The sequence below is a fragment of the Eleginops maclovinus genome, chromosome 6 (assembly GCF_036324505.1).
Source record: "Eleginops maclovinus isolate JMC-PN-2008 ecotype Puerto Natales chromosome 6, JC_Emac_rtc_rv5, whole genome shotgun sequence".
NCBI classification, from domain to species: Eukaryota; Metazoa; Chordata; class Actinopteri; order Perciformes; family Eleginopidae; genus Eleginops; species Eleginops maclovinus.
Window position 1 is genome coordinate 113,175 of NC_086354.1, and position 21,017 is coordinate 134,191.

A 21,017-nucleotide genomic window follows, 5' to 3' on the forward strand; every position below is an offset into this window, starting at 1 on the left:
GACTTGTGAGTTATGAGGTGGGACTTGAATGTAGTGATTGAGTGGGGGGGAAGCTGAAAGACCTAGCACTCATAGTGACGGAGTGATGGTTGGCAGATCAGCTGACGATGTGCAGGAAGGGGAATACTCCTGAAGGAAGACAGACATATATCATACCGACAGATCTATTCATGTTCTCTCTTACTTTAGTGGACCGTAAAAAATCAGGTATGGAATTATTCTGCAGACGCCTCCATAAAAATGAGAGCAAACCCTCTATTGGTGTCATTTTTTGAGCCACATCAAAATCACAGTGAAGGCCTGCTTTTAGGCAGTAGAGTGCTGGAAATGTCTTTTGCCTCTTAAGCAATTGTTGATTGTTGCCCCTGCAGGCGGGTTAGGAGAAGTGAGTGAGCGTTCAAAGATGGTGTAAACAACCAATTACATGTTTTCACCAATTGTAATTCACAGCAAACATGGGAGGTCCCTGATCAAACAATGTGATTGGTCCAATGGCATGCAAGATCAGCTGTGGACAGAAACACATGTATACACATATTAACCTGCTTTCCCTGGTAGAGATGATGAAGTCAATAAATAAACACAAATAGTCAATAAAATGGACTGTGAGAATGTGCTTACTTAGCTTCAAAAGGAACATTAGTCACATAAAATACACTAGAATAGATTAGAGTTAGAAAAAAAGCAAGATGTTTAATCCTAGTACATAATGAGCAGTATTCACCTTTTTGGCACCACAACTTATGGTGCGATTCAACACATTGTGAGAGAGTGATATACGTTTGTTTGAAATGCTTGTTTGCTTTTACAGGTGCCCCCCAAAAGTTTTGATTACGTGCCGATTAAAGGATCATGTTACAACACATAGGAACGGACTTCCTTTGACAGTTAGATATTCACTGCAGTTTTTATTTATTTCAGTCATCACTCACTCATCTTTAATGTCTTGACCTTGTGAGCCAGGTGGTGTTCAGGTCCACGTCTGCCATGGTGTACATTTTCATCCAGATGAGCTGTGAGATGTGGGACTTTGACATCTATGGTTTGTGGAGCCTCTCTGATTTGTAAGCAGCTTTCATCTGTTTATGTATGACCTTCAGTAATATTAACGTCCTGCTCTCAGGTGATCTGTACTTTGAGAAGGCTGTAAATGGCTTCCTGTCGGACCTGTTCGCCAAGTGGAAGGTTTGTGATTTCTTTCCTTTTTTTCTCATTTGTTATAACATGTTCTTTCAAATATGAAACAACAGCGATGTTTTGATGTTGACACAGGAGAAGAATTGCAGTCATGAGGTGACAGTGGTACTTTTCTCACGTACATTCTACAACGCCAAGACTGTTGGTGAGTGTTCATATGTTCTTACCAGAGGTAGAAGAAGATCCTTTACTTCAGTAAAAGTAGAAATTCTTTGACTTGTAAATTCTCTATTATAACTAAAAGTCCTGATTTTCAAAATATGAGTAGAAGTGCAGAATTATTATCAGCCAAATGCAGTTAAAGTATCAAAAGTAAAGTACCCATTATTTACAGTGGGTCTTTTCAAAGTATTATATTTTTAAGAACATTATATTATCTTTGCTTACAAATACATGTAAGATCATTTAAATGTTGTTATTTGTCAAATGTGAGGCAATTTACTATTATAAAATTACTACATCAAACCATATTTATAAGTGAATGTGTATTTATGCATTGGAGGGAAAGTATAATGAAGCATATAATAGAAATACTCAAATAAAGTACCAGTATGACCAAAGAAAATACTTAAATTACAGTACTTAAGTAATTGTACTTTGTGAGAAGAAAACAAGAATACTCTTTTAACTAAAAGTACAAGTAGTAAAGCCACAGTGTAAATATACTCTGTTACAAGTAAAACTTTTGCATTTATTTTTAAGTAAAAGTATTATCATCAATATAAACTTCAAGTAGCAAAATTAAAAGAAGAATGAACATTTTCAGAATAACATATTTATCTATACAACATAAATAGTTATATGTATATTATTATACAATAATATATAACTGTTATCAATTTTCATAATTATTATAAAATAATATATAACTACAATTCTATTTAATTTTGTTGCTGGTATAGGTGGACTTTTTTTTTTTAAACAGACATACACATAAAAACAATAACATACGTTGACATCAGGGTGGGAATTTCAAGGCGGCCATGACGGCCATGGCCTTCATTGCCCCTCGGTCTGGCCGTGATGCCCCGAAAATAATTGTACGTCTTACGGCCACCATGGCTGTTGTGCCCTGTTACTGTTAAAATCTCGACGTTGCTTTAAAAGTGTCAGAGCGGTGGTCTGGGCTCTGGACTGCATTAGTCCTTGTAGCTTGGATTGGTTACGCACACCTCACGTGTCATCATCGCATCATTCAATCATCACTCGCACACACATATACCGTTAGCTCTCTCATAGCATTCCCCCGTCTCTCTCTCTCTCTCTCTCTAGGAACCTCCCTTCTCCTCACCCAGTGGCGTTTTTATATGTACAAAACTGGTGGGGCACGAACAACTTAGATATATAAAGGCTTTTTGTACTTTAATACATGGAGTAAAGAGCGCTATCACAAAGCAAAACTTAAAGACTGTAGGAAAACACAGACACTCGTCACCGTGGTTACAATAGCCATCGATACTTAAACTATACTTCCGCTCACCAAAGCTCCAGTACATGGTCAACATCTTTCATGTTCTGTTTGTATTATTTACCGCTGGTGATGTAGTCTAAGCCCTCTTGTCTCCTCTTCATAACTACACTTTTCGCACACACACCTACAGCCAATCAGCTCTGACTTATGAGATGATGTTTCAGTGGGGCTGCGAGCGCTTTGCTCCACTTGTGATTTATTTTTTGCCACACACATTGAATGAACAACTACTCTATTCAATGCGCAGTTTAGTAAAAAAGTAATTTGTTTTCCATGTCATCCATGTCAATTTTTCCCTAAATGGCCTTTGTGCCCTAAAAAATTTGTGACACAAAAGGCCAAAGGGCTTTGCCCCTAAAATGACGAAATTCCAAGCCTGGTGGAGATGCTTACATAACTGCACCTGTGATAAGTGTTCCTGTCCTCCTTGGACACCAAAAGGACATGCATTTGGTTGATGTTATCAATTTTCATAATGTTATCAATATCCACACTGTACAAACAGACTTTTTTAACTGCAAGGTATCTAAATCCATAATATTGACCAACATTCCTTAGGTTTATAATTTATATTAATCATACTGTATGTAATATTTATTAACAGTATCTAATGTTTTGACACAAAAGTAGAGGAGTGAACAGTACAATATTAGCTTTCAAATTGCAGCGGAGTAGAAGTATGAATGAGATTAATGGAAATACCCAAGTAAAAAGTACTAAGTATCATAGTATTGTAACACAACTAGTTCTTCCAGTACTGGTTGTAAAGCACACTGAGTTATTAAAACATCTATCACTAATACTAATTTCCCTCAGAGGAGTTCCCTGAGATCCTGAGAGGTTCCATCAGGCAGGATCAAGACGGACGTTTTTATGAAGACTTTTACAGGTAACCGGGGGGGTTCGGGGGGAAAGGACCCAAGCGCAGAACCAATAGAGGAGGCGGGGGTACAAACGTATAACAAAGGGCAAGCTTTTATTTATAACAAAAGCTGATAACAAAATGCAGAAAAAAGTACAACAAAGGAGAAGTATCAAAATGAAAACGCAGACAAATCAGTGGAAAAGGGAGGGCTGACCAGGGAGATCCAAATCATTACAGGGAACAGGCCAACGACGACGACGCGCCAAAGAACACAAAGGAAAGACCAGACTAAATACAGAGGAGGGTAATCACAAGACAAGAAACAGCTGGGAAGGGGGAGGAGAAACACAGGGGCAACAGGTGAGCACGATCAGACAATCAGACAGGAGGGAAAATAAAGACAGGAAGTGAGAAACAAGATACTTTTCAAAATAAAACTGTAAACTAAAAATACAGAAACTGAGATCCTAACATATACACACCTTTTAAAGTAGTAACTTGAGTGGATCCAAGGTACCTATTAGAGGATGCAGATCATGCTGTGCCTCACTTCTCTGTGCTCAGGGTGGTGGCTCAGAACGAGAGACGGGATGAGTGGACGTCGCTGTTGGTCACCATCAAGAAGCTCTTCATCCAGTATCCTGTGCTGGTGCGGCTGAAGGAAGCAGGTAGAGGATACGTCCAGTGATCAGCTGACTAAAACATCTGTGGATCAGGGGCCTTCTGTAACCAAACTCCTACTTTTTTTTATCCCCTCCAATGCCAGATGGTTTTCCTGCCGGTTACAACTCAACTGCTGCTCAAGGAAACTACCTGGAGGCCATCAACCTTTCCTTCAATGGTGAGTCCAATCCCACAACACAGCTGATCCCAGAAGAAAGAGAGCAGCTGTGCAATGTGGGTATATTATCTAAAGAATAAACCCCTTAATATAGATATGAATGAATGAATGTCCCCATCTGAGAAAAAGTGGCTTAGTGACTTTTTCCAAATTGTGTTTGTGATCAAACCGATTCGTCAGGGTGATAATCAGACTGAAATGCTATTGGGATTCATTATTTATATCTTATCATTCTATCAAGTTCCTTAGTTTGAATTGCTGACAAAACAATTCTGTGACCACCCTGTGTTCATTATCAGTGATTGATCATTTTCTTATACATTTTTTGTGTTTTTAAGATTTTTAGATGTATTGGCCATTTGTGGTTTTTAAACTAAGAAACAGACAATTTAGTTTCCCACATGTTCTGGTCTGTCATGGAATCCCTACACAACTACGAATACAAGTTTAATGAAACCATTTGCCATTTTTGTATTATAGATAAATAGGCACATTTATATAACATGACCATCCTGTCAGGATTATATGTACACTACATGATTGTTGGTCAAAATAATTCCTCATAATGATATTATCTTTAGAATATCAGTGAAATCGATTTTACATTAAGTCTCTCTTTAAAGCAATGAATTACATTTGAAATAAAAGTGACGGGAGGACGAGTAGAAAAGTGTACATAAGCGTTGTTTTATTCGATAATGGATCATTTACAAGATATTAAGATATGTGTTATAACATGTTATCAATATTTCACTTTTTAAAGTCCCACCGCTACATAAACCTATGATAGTGATCATTGATGCACTGCAGCGCTGAGCCTCAGGCTGGTTATTAGGCCTCCTTCATGGACCAATGAATGCCTTCCTTTGTGTCCATGTTAGACCTCAGGAGAGAAGGATATTCTTGTCTGACTGTATTCTGTCATGGGAGTGAATAAAGAATAATATTACTGAATTTTCAAAACATTTTGGGGAACAGCCTTGCATGGAATATTTAATTTAAGAAGTTCCTGATCCATTACCAAAGGAAAATTCGTGAATTTTGATCAAATTAAATCAAATATATAAACAGGTAATACTTACTGTACTCATTCCCCTCGTTCACACTAGCTTCATTCTCTGCGTGAGTTCAAAAGTTGATCAAAATTTAGACAAATTAAGTGGACATCTTGCAAAGGTATTATTTTAACAAAATGTAGCGTCTGTCACAGGTTACTAACTGTTAAAGATTAGAAAGCTGACCCTGACCATGTCTCCGCAGTGTTTGACAAGCACTACATCAACCGTAACTTTGACCGCACCGGCCAGATGTCGGTGGTCATCACGCCGGGGGTGGGGGTGTTTGAAGTGGACCGCCTACTTATGATTCTTACCAAGCAGCGTATGATTGACAACGGTGAGTGATGACACCAACACACTTCACACACGCTTCTGACTGCACTAATTGTGATTTGCTCTGAATATACAGATAAATGTAATGTGATATTCTGCATGAAGTCAATGACGATGGTGATTTGTCCCTCTTCAGGTATCGGAGTGGACTTGGTGTGTATGGGCGAGCAGCCATTACACGCTGTACCATTGTTCAAGGTAACACACTCAGAGTGTAGATGTTTAGGTCTTATACCTAAAAAACACACATGAAGTCAGCAGTTTGTTGGACCTAGTTAAGGTGTGAGGATTAGGATGGAGCAATAGTTTGTGTTATTGAAGTTATTGCATCATGCAGAGAGATGGTACTTGCCCCACCCTTATTGGTAATGATGGGATGGACTACTACTGTATAGAAATACACAATATTCAGCTGCGGAAAAGATTAAGAAACCACTTCAGCATTATCATTTTCTCTTGACAACAACTACTGACAACATTTCTCTGTGTTGGAATTCAACAGACACTGGAATGGCTGCCATACATGTAGAGATTGAGATTTAAGAACAATGTGGAGTGGTCTCTAATTTTTTTCTGGGGCTGTATATATATGTATATATTTACTTAAGTTAAAGAAGCATAGTACAGTGTGAAAACACTCACAACTGAAAGTACCCAATAAGCAGTATGGGCCATTTTAGAATCATAGATATTAAATAATTGTTTTGTAGTTAATAAGGCATTAGTGCAGGGGTGTCCAACTCAATTTCATCGTGGCCATGTTAGCATTATGGTTGCACTCAAAGGGCCGGTTGTAAAGTATAAATATACACATATAATATATAAAATAATGAATTATATTACATAAATGCTCAGCATTGGATTATTATTATTTTAGTTATAACCTAATTACAATCTCCCTGAAAGCAGAAGTCTTTGGGTGCACACTAACATTTCTCTGTTACATAAATCCCATGAATTTATGAGATAAAGTTAGCCTCATCATATCTCATCAATCAGAGATCAACATATTTCAAGTGAATAATGAAGTGTTTTTTTAAGTATAACGCGGCATTAAATGCATGATAAACGTATGTTATTCTTTGCGAGCTCTTGCAGGCCACATGGTGGTGGGCCGGATCTGGCCCGCTGGCCTTGAGTTTGACACCCCTGCATTAGTGTGTTCATATTGCAGCTGGTAAAGTTTTGGTTTACTTATACACTGCTGGATAAATGTAGTGGAGTAATAGTAGTACACTATTTTCTTACAAAATGGATTTGGATAAAAGTAGCATTACCTGAAAATACCAATTGAAGTAGCTCAGATTTGTACTTCAGTACGGTACTTCAGTTTCCCACTGGTTTTATCTAGATGGCAACAAATAAACTTGCAAATAAGTGTATATTACTTATTATTAAGAGTGGTTAATAAATCAATGTAATACACAGTATATGTTGTGGTATAAGATTGAATATTGATTGGGATTTAGTCATTTAAATGTTGAGTTTTAGAGATCTTTAAAGCATAGGTCAACAGCTTTAAAGTCTGTCTCTGATATCACTCATACATATGGCACTTCTGCTGTTCATACTGGACACACACCTGAGCAGTAGGGATTCAGAGAGGGTCTGGAGGTGTGTGAAGTGTTATACCTGATGGATCTGTTGTTCATTCTGTCTGTAGCTGCACAACAGGACAGCCCCTGGAGACACTCGTGTGGGAGACGACTACAACCTCCCTCACTGGATCAACCACAGGTTAATCATTCAACTGATAATAAATATACATTTTAATTCTATGCAAAAGGATAACTTGCATCTTTTCTTCCGCACCTGCAGCTTCTACACCTCCAAAAGTCAGAACTCTTGCAGCTCCTTTACTCCTCGAATCAAACTGGCCGGACGCAAGGTGCATCCACATATACAATGCACTGTTGTCTGAGTTTAATATATTAAAAAAGTTAGTTTTTTGCATGTTTTAACATTAAGTTTACATTTCTTGTAGCTGCATGCTGAGAAATTCAAGAGCAGCAAGGAACACAGTAAGTACCAACGCTCTGCCTTTTTGAGCTCTCCCTAATCTCTTGAAACATGGGTTATATGGTGCCTTTTTTGCTAGGAATGGCCTGTTTCCCCACTGTAAAATATAACCCAGCATCTCCTGGATTATTTAGACATTCATTGTTGCCATTATATAAGTGCCTCTGACATTGTTTATCTCCTGACATTACTCAAGTGAAATGACTTCACAGCTTATGGAAGGATTTCCAAAAAAAACATGGTACAGATATTAATGGAGCCAAGGATAAATCCTAATGATGCTGATCCTCTTCCAGCTCTGTGTGCTCCAAAGGACTCTGAAAACAGCCTCCCTATTCAGGTGGACTACGACGCCTTTGATGCTCAGGTGTTCAGACTGCCTGGCCCTTCACGAATTCAGAGGAGCACCAACTTCAGGTACCTCACTGCCTTTACTCTCAACTTGTCTCCATTTGACACAGAGCACACGCCTTTTCAACCAGGGTGGTTCCAGAGTTGGTTTTGAGCTGACGCTCGAACCAGTTTTTGACGATTCCTCTGTAGCATTGTCAGGTCTTTTTCCTAAAAACTGGTTCAACTCTGGCACCAACAAGCTGCCCTGCGGCTCTAATAACCGAGAGCTGCATACACCAGAGGCTGGGACGAGCAACATCAGGTCATGGGGAGAGTAGGAAGTTGTTGCAGTAACGGCAAAATTGCAAAGCATGCCACCACACACTGTAGGCTATATGTTGCGCATTAAACAGGAATTGGAGTTTATTTTTTGACATAACAAAAACAGAACAACCCGTTTTCTATCAGTTTGGTAAAAACAGCTACCAACTCATTCAGAGTATTTATTGTTAATATAGTATAACGTGTCATATTCCGCTACGTGGAGTTTTACTGTATATAATGTGAGAAGCATTCTTTCATTGAACAGGCCAAGCTTAGCTCAAAATCTTGATATTGACACTCCAAATGGCTTGGGTACATCGTCCATGTAATACGAGAGAAAAAGTATATTCTAAAATCATTTGATTGAGCTGATATGTTGCCAAAAATTGTCAATTAAAATGGACAAAATATGAATTAATGCATCAGGGAATGCTGCTTGGATACTACTAGAGTTATCCTTGAGGACCTTCAGCCCTGCTGATCAGAAGTGACTGTGTGTCTCTCAGGATGGGTCGAGACAGAGAGACTAGTGGGACCAGTGGTAGGAAGAGCTGGGGCTCGGTGGAGGTCAGTGCGAGCATCGGAGCGTCGCCTCCCGTCCGCTCTGCAGGGCCGGAGGAACAGCGCAGCCTGGCCTCTGATGACAGCCTGGGCCCCGTGTCCAACATGCTGCTCATCCCCCGCATGCATCCTGTCCAGTATGAGGTCAGCAGCTCCCTGGGATACACCAGCACCAGAGGTAACTATCCAAGAGGGATAGTTAGGAGGTTTTCAAGTCCACTTGTATAAGGTAGTTTTCCAGAGTCAGTGTATTAGCTGAAAAAAATATATGTTATGTATATGTTGCCCCTATTATGCAAAATGCTGTTTTTTATGTCTTTTATACAAAAAAATGTGTCCCCGGTGTGTAAGTGGACTCACAAAGTGTTATAAAATACAACCCCCTTTCTTTTCCTCCTTACCCACATCTCTTAAAACGGGGGTACAAGGGAAATGTGGGCTGGCTTTACATTGAACTCCTGGCAACGTCCCGCCCACTTGACACGTCCCCACCCATCGTCCCCAATATACCATCTGCGAGCTAAATCCCCTCTCTTTTGGAAGTATTATGGTCTGTGTTTACATTTGCAAGCATCGCTAACACTCAGAGCTAACGCTGTACTGGAGAGACTATGTGTAATATAAAGGTCCTGTCCTTGTGGTAAACCGAGAGAGAGAAACGTTTGAGCTCCATACTGTTTCAGAGATAATGCTGGATGTAGTTTGGAACATAATATGGCGTTTAATCACGGCAGCGTTTAGCTGAGTTTCTTCCTGTAGAAAACTCTCTTCAGAGGAGAGATCATGACGCTCCAAAGGGGCGTGGTCAGCAGCAGCTAGTTCATTTAAAGCTACAGTCACAGAATCAGCACTTCAGGAACAGGGCTGAGATAGAGGGGGATGAGGCATGCTACAATGGGGGATCTGTTTGGTATTTTGAGCAAAACACTTCACAGACATGCTTGGTTCAGATATGGCCCTACAATATATTGTTCAAGTTTAGCAGACTTAAAGGAGACCTTTAAGCTGCTTCCCCTGTCAACAGCAGTACATTGAGTAGCTGGTGCCCCATGTTTTCGTCCATTCATCTTTGGTGAAACACAGACTATTGATAAGTACCTCAAACAGCAGCACTTCAGAATATCTGAATTGCCCCTTAAAGGGAAACACTTACTGGGGTTTCGTTTGCTCCACCTTTTTCCTTTCTCCCCTCCATCCTCCCTTTCTGTTGTGCTGTTGTTCAGAGTTGTTGGAGAAAATGATGGACTCTCAGCGGGACTCCAGTGCTCCGGGCAGGTTCACCGTGGGAAGTGCTGAGTCCACCCTGCACATCCGCCCCGGAGGGTACACCCCCCAGAGAGCACTCATTAACCCCTTCACCCCGTCCAGGATGCCCATGAAGCTCACCTCCAACCGGCGCCGCTGGATGCACACCTTCCCTGTCGGTGAGGGAGAATGCACACACACACACACACACACACACACACACACACACACACACACACACACACACACACACACACACACACACACACACACACACACATATATATATACAGCTCTGTAAAAAATGAAGAGACCACTATAAAATTCATTTAACTGAAAGACATATCTATAAATAGTAAAACCAGAGGAACTGATAGTGCTGCAGTGGTTTCTTAATTTTTTACGGAACTGTATCACATACACAAACACCACACACCACACGCCACACACCACACACACCTTGTTAATGTGTGGTCATTATGTTGGGTGTTGCATTTGTGGTGGTGAACTCTATTGCGATATATAGAGAGGTGTTATCTAACCTACCCTCGTTAATATATCAGGGAGACAAAATAAAAAAGTAGAAACTGTGACCTCCAAACCGATCATACAGTTTAATCATCACTTCCCTTAAACCGCATCAACAAAACCCCAAAACATTATTGCATCATATGGTGATCTTAAAAACATGTAAGGACAGTTATGTTAGATTTCATTATTTTAAACTAAATCAGGGTTAAAAAAAAACAAGGCAATAACAGCTATTTTTCTTTAAATTTTTTGTTTCATAAACTTTTATCTTGGAGTTGGACTTGATACTGTGACACCTGTCCTGGCCTTGGAAAACTAACAATGGATAAATCCAAAAGTCACAAATGAAGTAGAGAGTGTAATTCTGCGGAACAGATTCCTTTACTTTTAATGTCGACTATCCTGGCTTACCTTTTTGCTTGATATATTGTGAGATATGAGCAGACCACTACGAATGTGATTTTCTAAAGATTATTCCAGAACATACACATGGCAATTTGCAGCTTTCTATGTTAAAACAGGTGAAGAAAAAAGTCTGAATTAGTCAGATCAAGTGGAAGTTACTCAGTGGATTTGTCTGACTTTGACAGCTGAGTATGAGAAGAAAGTGCTTTTTATTGGCATAGTATATTAACATTTTCCTTAAAGACTAGTATGTTGACATACTTTAGGACTATTTTCTAGTTCATGCATTATGCAAGTGATAAATATTGTTTCATGTTTGGTTATTTGTAATAAATATATTTTAATAGTCAGGGTCTAAGGATAGCAGTGGCTGCTTTCTTGTATACATTCATCATATACTTTTGTTCTACTATTGGACAGATATTTACAACATTTTATTTGACTCTCCAGAGGTTGACTCCTAAAGTTCTTGCCTTGCTGATTCTTCAATGTGTCAAAATATCCTCCTGACATTTCTTTTGTGACAAAGTATCTTAAAAAGTACAATTTCTAATTATTCCAATGAACTCATTGTTGGTGACTTCCTTCACTTCAAACACAAGGCATCAAATGCTCCGGGCAGAGTCAGGAATGAAAGCTGTAAAGCTGTTATTCATCCAGAGATCAGACTGTGAGAGCTCTTTTGTTCTGCAGGTCCTTCAGGAGAGGCCATCCAGATCCATCACCAGACCCGACAGAACATGGCTGAGCTGCAGGGCAGCCAGCAGAGAGACCCCGCCCACACCTCCGCTGAGCTGCTAGAGCTGGCCTATCATGAGGCCACTGGGAGGTTTGACCCGCCTACCACACTGAACACATAGTTTCTTTTGTAAAGAAATGCTTCTTAAAGCACAGACAGGCATGCTTGTTATTCCTCTTTGTATTCTAGGCGGACGGTCTCTAGGCATGCAGGAGAGAACAGCCTTTACCTTGGTGGAGGGATGGAGGAGTTCACCGGGAGTCCAGGGAGCAACAACAGTGGTGATATGTCAACACAAAAATAATGTTGTCCTGAAATATGCTTAATTTGCAGAGACGAAAGGTATTAAAGATATGTATTTGAGTGAAGGTTGGCATAATTTATAAATGACACACACTGTTGCACTGGGTTATATGTTCTTTTATCATTCCGCCTCTTAAAATAGTCCCCAACAAATGCATTATTTCCTATCTTTAGTGGCTAGCTGGTGAAGGACATTACTGCGCCTTTATAAAAACACATTTACCTGTGAGCTGTTTTCATAGATATAAGTCTGCATTAGGAACCAATGAGCTTGGGGTTGGGATTTACAGATGGGGGTGGGGACATCAGAACATATTGTGAGAGGTGCTAACACTTTGCTGATACTGGTTTTGGATTTTTTGTTGATTGTTTTTTAACAATTAACCAACCATATCATTTCAAAATGAGGATTGAGCCATGTTCAGCTCAATAAGGGAAGCCATTATAAGAGCTACAACAGTTAGTCACTTAATTGGTAGGAAATAAATAATTGCCAACTATATTGACAAAAGATCAAATGTTTGAGTCACTTTTCAACAAAAAGTGCCATAAACGTACAGGTTCCAGCTTCTCAAACGTGAGGATTTGCTGCTTTTCTTTCTTGTATATGATTTACTGTATGCAGAAAATCAAATTGGGTTTAAAAGCTACAGTCTATGGTTTAAGACTGTTGTACAAAACATTTTTACTTTGGACTTCTATGCTCAATTAGCTTCTTTTTTAAGTTGAAAATAATTGTCAGATTACTTGAAAATTATATTATTTGTTGGATGCACCCTCTCAAATGTTGTTACTGTGTTTCTATGTCTTTGTTCTAATTGTGATCTCTGTACAGGAGCCTTAACCAACCGCGGCTCCACATTTGAAGACGTTTCCCTCAATGGCTCCGATCCAAGTGAGTTCATCTTGCCCCTATGAAAACAAAAACATTAAATAAATTGTATGTAGAAAAACACCCCAGGATCGGGTTGTGATTCGTAATCACCATAGTGATAGCGGCGGTTAACCTTTGGCGGTGTCTTTAACCTGTGAGGGTCACTCTGCTGTAGCAGGCAGGTTTCTGTGGGCGTCTGTCTCCAGGGGTCTCAGGTATAAACAACTACAGGTCATGTGGCTCGGGTTCCTCCTCCTCCTCCCTCTGTCTCCTCTCTTTTTCTGTCCCACTCTTTCCTTCCTGTTTCTCTGGGCCTTCTGTTGATCTTAATTCTCATGACGAAATGTGACCAAATCCTTTGATTAATGAGCATCATTTTCCTTCACGATGATTTGTTTGCATTCACAGTGGCTTGTTTATATCACTTCTGCATGGCGGTTTCTCTTGACTGATTGTAAATTGGACCTTCTGTTAAAAAGGTCTCTCTTGCACACCATTTTTAGGAGTTGGCTCACCAGTTGTATGTCTGCATGATGTGTTTCTCTTCTTAAATTCACTCTACAGATCACACCTTTCCTGAGCTCTGGACACATTGTAAGAGACATTTATGTTTATTGTTACCATGAAATATTATTATGTTGAGTTACAGTATATCCTTGCTGTATTATTTTGGTGGTGATGGATGCACAGGGAGGTATAAATAGGGGCATTGTTGATAGGAAAATAATAGCAAGTAAAGGGGACACAAAGTTCTTAATTTATGTAACAGCAATTTTTGCATGTCCCAATGCCCTCTTTTCTGGCTGCCATTATAGTGATGGTATACAAGACACAGTACAGAATTTCTATTTTTTATATCCAGTAGAATTTGAGGTTTATCACAGCCCAAGCACAAAAGTCCTAGGAAATGTATTGTTTTTGTTAAAGTTTATTATTATTCTTCAGTTTTCCGGATTTCCCCTGCATGCTTTATATCGCCCCCTACTGAAAACGGGTTTTGAAAGGCAATAACACTCTCACAAACTTTTCTTCGAGAGTAGATCAGAACACTTTTTGGATGGAATCAGCCCGTGTCTATTGTGATGCCAAACTGCTGAGTAATAGTCAATAGCTCAAACGATGAGGTCGTAGTGCGAGGGAAAACACACCAGTTTTGGAGATCTACATGTGTCAGTTATACATTGTCTGATATGCTCCAAACTTGCTGGATGAGAGGCCGGGGCTGAGGCCACCCAGTCGTAGAGCCACCTGCTTGTTGCAGGAAAATATTTATTGTGGCCAAACGGCGCTACTACAAACTTCCGTATCCGTCCATGACGTCACCGGGCCCTGAAAGACTTTTTCCCATGACTTACATTGGGAAAGAGACGTCTGTAAATCAGCGGATATTTTTATTTAGACTAAATAAACTACCCAGTATGAACCCTTTTATAGCCCATTTTTAAATCAATAGGTCCTTAAAGTTGTAAAATGCGCTAAAAGCTGAATCCAGATTTATTTTCTCTCTTTCTACTGAGCCGAGAGCGGGAGATTGGGGGTGGGGCTTAAGGAGAAACTCAACTGCGCGTGCTCTATTGCACCACATATGGGTACTTCTGCCATGACAGCCAAGCATGATGGGTAATTTGTGAAGTTTTGCTCTTGAGAATCGCAGGCCATTTTCTCTTCATGCGCCAATGAGCAGCTCTCATAGGAATGAACGAGGCCCGCCTCCAACGCTGCATCCAGTTCTCATCATGGTTTAGGTTGGTCTGTGAATGTAGGTCTGTTATGGAAGTGGTAAGACCTGTGTGCCTTCCCTCTGCCTACTCCGGATTTATACATCCCTGTGCATCTTATCCTTGCCTCCTACTCTCCAAAAAGATACTGCAGGACAAAACTCGACTAAAAATAGGACGTTCCAACAATAAACATAAACGGCTCTTACACACATTTTCACTTGCTTGTGAGTGATGTCGATCTCAGACTGTCACCGGGCTACAATCTGCATGTCTGATCTCTGCTGCTCCAGGCTGCTCAGGAATCACCAGTAAAGTAACACGTTCTGTTTTCTCTGTCCCCTCTTCTTCTTTGTTTGTCTTCACTCTTTTGTTTCCACCTTCATGTCTTCATCCTCTCCCCTCCTGTCTCTATTTATTACACCGCTGTGCTTCCCCTTTCTCCTTATGTCCATCCCCGCCCCCCACACATGTACCTCTCCACTCTGGGTACATGCACTTGTCTTTGCTGTGGGAATGTTTTGTATGTGTTTGTGTGTGTGTGTGTGTGTGTGTGTGTGTGTGTGTGGGTGCCCCTGAAGCCCTGCTGCTGTCTGCACCCCCGACAGTGCCCAGCTTCTGCTGCACAGTGGGGGTGGACTGGAAGTCTCTGACCACCCCGGCCTGCCTCCCCCTCACCACCGACTACTTCCCCGACCGGCAGGCACTGCAGAATGACTACACCGAGGGCTGCTACGACCTGCTGCCCCACAGCGACCTGGAGAGGTAGGGGGTCCTGTCTGTGAGACACTCAACAACTGGTCCTTCACTTGCACGATGGTGGCATTTTATTGAATCATATGGAAGACTTTTCCAAATCCTTTTTGATTGATCGTTGATTTTTCTACTAAATGATTCTGAACAGACCCAGTGGACTCAAGTTTGATTCCGGCCTGTACAGTATTTTTTGCATGTCATCACCCGTCTCTGCCTCTTCAATAACAGTTTATCCATCTACATTAAAAGCAAAAAATGGCTCAAAAAATAATGTTCATTAAAACATTTTTTTAAAAGTATCAACATTTCTTAATTGGGGACACCGTCACGTATCCAGAAAAGATAAATATATATTTGTAATTGCATTTTTTTTTAATAAGGACATTATTTTCCCATGTGTTTGTGTCTACGTGACTAATCAAAAATGATCATGAAAAATCTGAGGCACCATACACATTGACATAATTAACATTGTTTTAGGCCGAGACGTTGAAAATCTGTTGGATAACATTAATTCATCCTTTCTTTACTACAAACTCTGGCAACAGCAGCACTCTCTCCAACCCTCACCAGAATTCCAATCATGTCCTTAAACAAGACTTTGTTAGATACAATGTCAACCAGAGAGGATCAAGTAAAAGGTAATGAAAAGCATTTCATTCCTTTGCAGGATCGTTTCCATAAAGACACTAATAATATCAATCTGAGCCTGTCTGAGGCAACAACAAGCAGTCATACGTTGACAGAATTACAAGATTGGAAATCAGTACAGCCTGTTTGCGGCTGCAGCACTCAATACTGGACGAACTTTAAAAAAGTATCTAAGTACAGTGGGGCAAAAAAGTATTTGGTCAGCCACCAATTGTGCAAGTACTCCCATTTAAAAAGATGAGAGAGGCCTGTAATTTTTATCATAGGTATACCTCAACTATGAGAGACAGAATGATAAAAAAAAATCCAGAAAATCACATTGTAGGATTTTTAAAGAATTTGTTTTCAAATGATTGTGGAAAATAAGTATTTGGTCAATAACAAAAGTTCATCTCAATACTTTGTTACATACCCTTTGTTGGCAATGACAGAGGTCAAACATTTTCTGTAAGTCTTCACAAGGTTTTCACACACTGTTGCTGGTATTTTGGCCCATTCCTCCATGCAGATCTCCTCTAAAGCAGTGATGTTTTGGGGCTGTCGCTGGGCAACACGGACTTTCAACTCCCTCCAAAGATTTTCTATGGGGTTGAGATCTGGAGACTGGCTAGGCCACTCCAGGACCTTGAAATGCTTCTTACGAAGCCACTCCTTCGTTGCCCTGACGGTGTGTTTGGGATCATTGTCATGCTGAAAGACCCAGCCACGCTTCATCTTCAGTGCCCTTGCTGATGGAAGGAGGTTTTCACTCAAAATCTCACGATACATGGTCCCATTCATTCTTTCCTTTACACGGATCAGTCGTCCTGGTCCCTTTGCAGCAAAACAGCCCCAAAGCATGATGTTTCCACCCCCATGCTTCACAGTAGGTATGATGTTCTTTGGATGCAACGCCGCATTCTTTCTCCTCCAAACACCACGAGTTGAGTTTTTACCAAAAAGTTCTATTTTGGTTTCATCTGACCATATGACATTCTCCCAATCCTCTTCTGGATCATCCAAATGCCCTCTAGCAAACTTCAGACGGGCATGGACATGTACTGGCTTAAGCAGGGGGACACGTCTGGAACTGCAGGATTTAAGTCCCTGGCGGCGTAGTGTGTTACTGATGGTAGCCTCTGTTACTTTGGTCCCAGCTCTCTGCAGGTCATTCACTAGGTCCCCCCGTGTGGTTCTGGGATTTTTGCTCACCGTTCTTGTGATCATTTTGACCCCACGGGGTGAGATCTTGCGTGGAGCCCCAGATGGAGGGAGATTAGCAGTGGTCTTGTATGTCTTCCATTTTCTAATAATTGCTCCCACAGTTGATTTCTTCACACCAAGCTGCTTACCTATTGCAGATTCAGTTTTCCCAGCCTGGTGCAGGTCTACAATTTTGTCTCTGGTCTCCTTTGACAGCTCTTTGGTCTTGGCCATAGTGGAGTTTGGAGTATGACTGTTTGAGGTTGTGGACAGGTGTCTTTTATACTGATAACGAGTTCAAAAAGGTGCCATTAATACAGGTAACGAGTGGAGAACAGAGGAGCCTCTTAAAGAAGAAGTTACAGGTCTGTGAGAGCCAGAATTCTTGCTTGTTTGTAGGTGACCAAATACTTATTTTACCGAGGAATTTACCAATTAATTCATTAAAAATCCTATAATGTGATTTCCTGGATTTCTTTTCTCATTCTGTCTCTCATAGTTGAGGTATACCTATGATGAAAATTACAGGCCTCTCTCATCTTTTTAAATGGGAGAACTTGCACAATTGGTGGCTGACTAAATACTTTTTTGCCCCACTGTATATACCATTAGTCACTGAGAAGGCAAAAAAAATAGGTTCCAAATTGAAAATGAAAGAAATGACCCTTTAATATTTTCGTGATAGGACGCTAGAATTTATTATTAATTAAATCAGTGAGGTACAGCATTGTAGTATACACCATATATATGTTTTTTGTTTACCTTATGATGGGTATTATCGTAATTACCTTAATTATCTTATTTTCTATAAAAATAGGATGAAAGGCCGTGGCGCAACTGGCTGGGGCACCTGCACCGTACGCCGGCGACCCGGGATCGATTCCCGACCCGTGGTCCTTTCCGGATCCCACCCCGACTCTCTCCCCCACTTTCCTGTCACTCTCCACTGTCCTATCCGATTAAAGGCAAAAAGCCTCCAAAAAATATCTTAAAAAAAAAAAAAAAAAAAATAGGATGAGAGTTTATACTGTCTTGTTGTCTGAACATGGAATCTATTTTTAACCTTATTATTTTCTTCTCACCCTGGAAACTGGGTGTATGTATATGTGTACTTATGTATGTGTATGTATATATAGAATTGTGTTATTTAATCATTGATTTATCTTCTTTTTTTTTTTAATCCTGCAACTGGATGACTAATGGGAGGGCCACTTTCTTTCTCTACTCATTTTCTTTGTTTGTCAGATTCATAAATTGTCTGTATTAATATTGTAATAGTATAATTTTTTGGAAAAAGCCTTTAGGCAGCCTTCTTCCACATGTAATTATGTTCACATTATGTGATTATGTACATTTCCATCCTCTGAGTTGATTTGCTGCCTTTGTGTGTCTCCAGGCGTGAGGATGAATCTCCGGTAATGAGTGCGGGTCAGGTGTTTGAGGAGTTCCTCTGTCAGAGGTTGATGCAGGGCTACCAGATCATTGTGCAGCCCAACAACAGGAAGCCTCAGCCCGCCGTCAACACTCCGCTGGGCAGCAGCCCGCTCTACTCCAGAGGTGAGTCCATGTTTTCACTTGCCGTCTACATTATCTCAAACCCCTAACATGCCAGACTGACAACTGTGTCCTCAGCAAAAGGATCTTACTTTATTTAGCTTGTGATTAAGTAAAACTACTTCAAAGTTCTTAGTATAGAGTTGTATTTGTAGCCCCTTATTCTCAAACTGTCTCAATATCAAATTGTAAAAATACTCTGTTACATTTTTAAAAGTCCTACATTCAGTACAATAATAAAACATTTAAAAAACATTTAACTCAAAGACATACCTATAAATAATCAAACAAGAGAAACTGATACTACTGAAGTGGTCTCTTAATTTTTCCGGGGCTGTAAGTACAAAAGGATAAATGTCAATGTACTTATTATACGTAATGGCTCATTTCAGAATCATATATTAATTATTTTATTCTAACTATTGATGTATTCATCTGTATATCACAGCTGTTCAATTTGGAGCTAATATTAATCTGTTTGAATACTGCTGCTGGATATCTTAACACATAATTATACGTGAATGTTTCTTTATAAGCTGAGCTATATTTAGTCTTCACTCATAATCTGAAAAGTATTGTTATTGAAGTTGTCAAATAATTGTAGTGAATCACTGAGGGTAATATAGGCTTAAAAAAGAATGTACAAGTACCTCAAAATTGCACACAAGAACAGCTCTTGAGTAAATACTACATCCATCCAGCAAATGTGTATTAATAATACGTCAGTGTGTTTCTGCTGCTCATCAGACCTGTGGTGGTGTGTCCTGGTTCTCTGGTTTCAGGTCTGGTGTCTCTGCGGCGGGCGGAGGTTGAGGAGACGGTGTACTGGCTCAGTATGGGTCGGACCTTCCATAAAGTCTGCCTCAAAGACAAGATCATCACTGTCACTCGCTACCTGCCCAAGTGAGTACCCCCAACCCCTGAACACAAAGAACTCAGGCTTAGAGGTATGCCTGGTCATCCAGGGTCCCATCCTGTAGGAAAACACAATACTCAGTAAAAAACTACTGCTGGCAAATATAACACACCTGTAACCTCACAGTAAAACAATTAAGTTGTCTTGTAAAAAAGTTAAATGGATTTAAAGTAGAGAGAATCTTTTAACTGCTTTTTTTTTTGTCAGACCGTTGGATTTCGGTTTTAGCCCATTCCAAATTTATCTGTAAAATAATAACTGTTGAAATATACAGTATGGGGGGTAAAACCTGGAATATTGAATAACTAGTCTCTAAAACGGCGCAACGTTACTGGACAGGTTATCTTAACTCACATTGCAGGACTTCAACACTGACGGGGCGCTGCTGCTGTAATCCAGCTGCCTCAACCCCACTGTGTGTGTGAGGGAGGAAGTGTCTTCCTGATTATAAATGAAAAGGAGAACCAGTGTCCTGAGTTGTGATTCTTCCGTTTTAGAGAAGTGTTTTTCGCTGCAAGTCATCCCTCATCTCTCTCCCCTCAGCTCTGTACTGTCAATATATAGGCATCACGTGTGTGTGTGTGTGTGTGTGTGTGTGTGTGTGTGTGTGTGTGTGTGTGTGTGTGTGTGTGTGTGTGTGTGTGTGTGTGTGTGTGTGTGTGTGTGTGTGTGTGTGTGTGTGTGTGTGTGTGTGTGTGTGTGTGTGTGTGTGTGTGTGTGTGTGTTTCAGGTACCCGTATGAGTCTGCACAGATCCAGTACAGCTACAGTCTTTGTCCTCCACACTCTGACGCTCAGTTTGTGTCCTGCTGGGTGGAGTTTGGCCATGAGAGGCTGGAGGAGTACAAGTGGAACTACCTGGATCAGTACATCTGCTCTGCAGGCTCTGAGGACTTCAGGTACACATGCATGCACATTATAATTTAAACCTCCTGTCATGCTCTATTCTCCTCCCTTACTCTTTTCTGTTGTTTTGTGGCTGTGTGTCTGATGGATGAACATAATGTAGGGTTACCGATTCATTTCTCCTTTAAATGCAAGTGGTGGTCAGTAATGTGTGATATTCCAGGGCCTACTGTGGAGGATACCACAAGGCCTTGAAGCAATTAAATAAAGAAACACAATATTTATGATTGATAAAA

The 21,017-nt window shown here is 40.3% G+C and overlaps 1 protein-coding gene across 9 annotated transcripts in view; it reads left to right on the top strand.

The window, feature by feature from the left end:
- depdc5 (DEP domain containing 5, GATOR1 subcomplex subunit) overlaps positions 1-21,017 on the top strand; it is a 36,592-nt gene that overhangs the window by 3,775 nt on the left and 11,800 nt on the right. For 6 of the 9 annotated variants that reach the window (XR_010166007.1, XR_010166006.1, XM_063885744.1 and 3 more), the window contains exons 9-30: positions 964-1,042; positions 1,124-1,185; positions 1,273-1,342; positions 3,485-3,557; positions 4,098-4,201; positions 4,300-4,374; positions 5,635-5,769; positions 5,902-5,963; positions 7,429-7,502; positions 7,584-7,653; positions 7,750-7,786; positions 8,081-8,201; positions 8,948-9,180; positions 10,226-10,426; positions 11,877-12,012; positions 12,112-12,203; positions 13,061-13,120; positions 13,664-13,693; positions 15,399-15,582; positions 18,803-18,963; positions 19,743-19,863; positions 20,607-20,774. Coding sequence is in view for 7 of the 9 variants with exons in the window: in XM_063885744.1 (XP_063741814.1) it covers positions 964-1,042; positions 1,124-1,185; positions 1,273-1,342; positions 3,485-3,557; positions 4,098-4,201; positions 4,300-4,374; positions 5,635-5,769; positions 5,902-5,963; positions 7,429-7,502; positions 7,584-7,653; positions 7,750-7,786; positions 8,081-8,201; positions 8,948-9,180; positions 10,226-10,426; positions 11,877-12,012; positions 12,112-12,203; positions 13,061-13,120; positions 13,664-13,693; positions 15,399-15,582; positions 18,803-18,963; positions 19,743-19,863; positions 20,607-20,774 (2,348 nt within the window). In the remaining 2 variants the exon portion in view is untranslated. The remainder of the gene's footprint in view (positions 1-963; positions 1,043-1,123; positions 1,186-1,272; positions 1,343-3,484; positions 3,558-4,097; positions 4,202-4,299; positions 4,375-5,634; positions 5,770-5,901; positions 5,964-7,428; positions 7,503-7,583; positions 7,654-7,749; positions 7,787-8,080; positions 8,202-8,947; positions 9,181-10,225; positions 10,427-11,876; positions 12,013-12,111; positions 12,204-13,060; positions 13,121-13,663; positions 13,694-15,398; positions 15,583-18,802; positions 18,964-19,742; positions 19,864-20,606; positions 20,775-21,017) is intronic. The other 3 variants (XM_063885747.1, XM_063885751.1, XM_063885748.1) reach the window with 2 other exon arrangements.